Source organism: Acanthisitta chloris, unplaced genomic scaffold (assembly GCF_000695815.1).
Source record: "Acanthisitta chloris isolate BGI_N310 unplaced genomic scaffold, ASM69581v1 scaffold27269, whole genome shotgun sequence".
Classification (NCBI taxonomy): Eukaryota; Metazoa; Chordata; class Aves; order Passeriformes; family Acanthisittidae; genus Acanthisitta; species Acanthisitta chloris.
Window position 1 is genome coordinate 1 of NW_008690178.1, and position 2,697 is coordinate 2,697.

The 2,697-nt window shown below is 45.6% G+C and overlaps 1 protein-coding gene across 1 annotated transcript; it reads right to left on the reverse strand.

The window, feature by feature from the left end:
- Positions 1-3: 3 nt before the first annotated feature.
- Positions 4-288, reverse strand: LOC103808917 (scale keratin-like; the record flags this gene model as incomplete). Its single annotated transcript, XM_009081724.1, has 1 exon — positions 4-288. A coding segment is annotated over exon 1 (285 nt), but the record flags the coding sequence as incomplete, so codon positions are not given.
- Positions 289-2,697: the final 2,409 nt, after the last annotated feature.

A 2,697-nucleotide genomic window follows, 5' to 3' on the forward strand; every position in this document is an offset into this window, starting at 1 on the left:
GCCATACAGACCCCCATAGCCCAGGGAAGAGCTCCCATAACCCAGGGAGCCATAGCCCCCAGAGCCAAAGGAGCCCCCAACAAGAGGAGCTCCAGCAGATCCCACCACGGATTCCTGGGGGAAGGAGCTGAGGATGGGGCCAGGGAAGGTGACCACCACAGGGGGTGGCTGGATGACGGTGGTGGAGTCGGGGCACTGCCTCACACAGGGCTCGTTCCCACTGTCAGCCAGGGGCTGGGGGCGCATGATGCCAGAGGCAGAGGTGGAGCACAGGTCGTAGCAAGACATCTCGCAGGGATGGAAGTTAATCTGCAAAACATTGATGTCAGCATTAAAGTCACATCAAGCATTAGGTTATGCTGGAGCATTCCAGTAGTAATAAATCTAGGAAGTGAACACAATTCCTATCACTGTTCTTCCTAGCACTGTGATCTCTAGGCCAAACTTGTCCTCAGTACAACAAAGTCATGTAGTTTTCAGTTCTGTCTTTGCAGTTTCTGAATGAGATAGTTTTGACATTATTACATTAGTCTTAGTTGATGATTTCCCCTTACTAAGTTTGATCTTTCCTATTACAAACTCAGCAGAACTCAAATGCAGCCACACACTGCCATGGCAAGGAGTTATTCTTCACCTCCTGAGATATAGTCAAGGAATTCTTTAAAGCACTAAAATGCTACAAGTTTGGGATTCAAAACCACTTGGCCTCCCCCTCTCCTGGGGCCTATTTTTGCCAGATCTGGAGATGGATGAGAAATTAAACATTCTATCCAGACCAAATTTCATATGCATCCTTTCTACATCTCACATATCCATTCCAAATATCCATTCTACAGAGCACAGGCAGCCTGAGAGTGATGGAAGAGGACTTGGTCCCAAGTTAAAATCACAAGTTCTTGACCACAAATTTCGAGAAGTGGAAAGAAGTTTGACTTACCAGGCTGATGAAGGCAGACAAGGTGAAAGAAGTGGATGGAAAGCCCTTGCTGCAGAGAGCTTTTATACAGCTCTGTGCTTGCCTGGAGGACATTCAGCACCTGATGCATGAGTTCATAATTAGGTACTAACCCCAAATTGCAGGACAAACAGTTCCTCAAAGTGCTGAAATTGGGTTTGCTTATTGTTTGCTTATTGCAGACACTTCAAACCCTCAGATAGCGTGTCATGGGTACGCACCACACACCTCTATTGTCTCCAGGCTTTATGTGTGGCATTATTTTTTATTATTCCCTGCCTTTCCTTGGCATCAGGACAGGAAGCAATCTGCCTTGATTTATGTACGAGTCCTGCATAATTAGGTTGACAGGAGGACACTCATTCTTTTGCCTTTTAGTGTAACCAACAGGATACCTGAAGATGAATGGAATTCCGTTTAGGATCTCAAATGATGACTGGAGACAAATAACAAGGGGCAAAACATTCCTTCTGCAGGCTCAGCACTTGTACCTCCAGCTGCCCAATGCAAGGCAAACACACTCATCAGGAGCATCTTTCAAGGACTTTTAGGTCATGGCATCCTATCCTGGGATGGTTTGGGTTGCAAAGGACCTTAAAGATCATCTCGTTGAACACCCCTGACACAGGGGACAGCTTCCACTAGACCAGGTTGCTCCAGGCCTGGTCTGACCTGGCCTTGAATGCTGCCAGGGATAGGATTTCTGGGCTGAGGTATGTCCAGCCTCTCACCCAGAGCACCCCAAGTCCTTGTCTCCAGGACTGCTCTCCTTCTGCCCGTCCCCAGCCTGGATTCACCCCAGGGGTTGCCCAGGCCCAGGTACAGCACCAGCACTTGGTCTTGATAAACTCATGTTCCTACTAATTCTCTTTCAGTCCCTGAGACCAGAGAAATCTTCCAACTGACAGGCAGAAGTCTGTAGAAACTGAGTTTTCTGAGCTCTTTCATCAAACTTTTCTTTCCTTTATCCTGTTTTTACCTGTTGGAGACAGAACAATGTGTGTTTTAAATTAAAAAAAAGCAAAGGTAGATTTGACTTTCAAAGTCAAGGAAAAGAAGCTCCAAAAAGTGTTAGAAACCACGAGCTGATTACGGGAAAAACCCAAGTGACCTCAATTGACCTATTTTAATGTGATAATCTCCCATAATAGTGGGGTGGATGCATCCAGGGATACAGTTTATAGAACTATGACACAGAATAAGTCAGTAATGGTTGTTCAGGATGTATTTGAAAATCCCTTGAAATGGCCTTGTAAACCTTTGACATGGCTTTTTTTTTTTTTTCCCCAAGGATAATAGCTCAGGAACTCTCCATGTGTATCTCCAGATTTGGAAAAGCTCATAATTTACAAATAATATGTGGTGTGAAGATAACCACGTCGGTGATGATGATAACCAGGATAATGATAGAGTGCCACAAGAATGGTGTAAACACAGAGGGAAACCTCAGCAAAAGGCAGCATTTGCCTTTCCAAGCAGATTTGCACCTCGTAATTGCTCCCTGCTGAAAGATGCATCCAGGATGGGATTAACTGCAAGAGCCCTTCAAAAAACAAAGGGGTTTTATTTCTACTACAGCCAAACTTAGGGTTTTTTTCATATGTAGAATCATAGAATGGTTTGGCCTGGAAGGGACCTTAAAGCTCATCTAGTTCCAACCCTCTTGCCATGAGCAGGGACACCTTCCACTGGGCCTTGCTGCTCAGAGTCCCATCCAGCCTGGCCTCAAATCCTGACAGGGA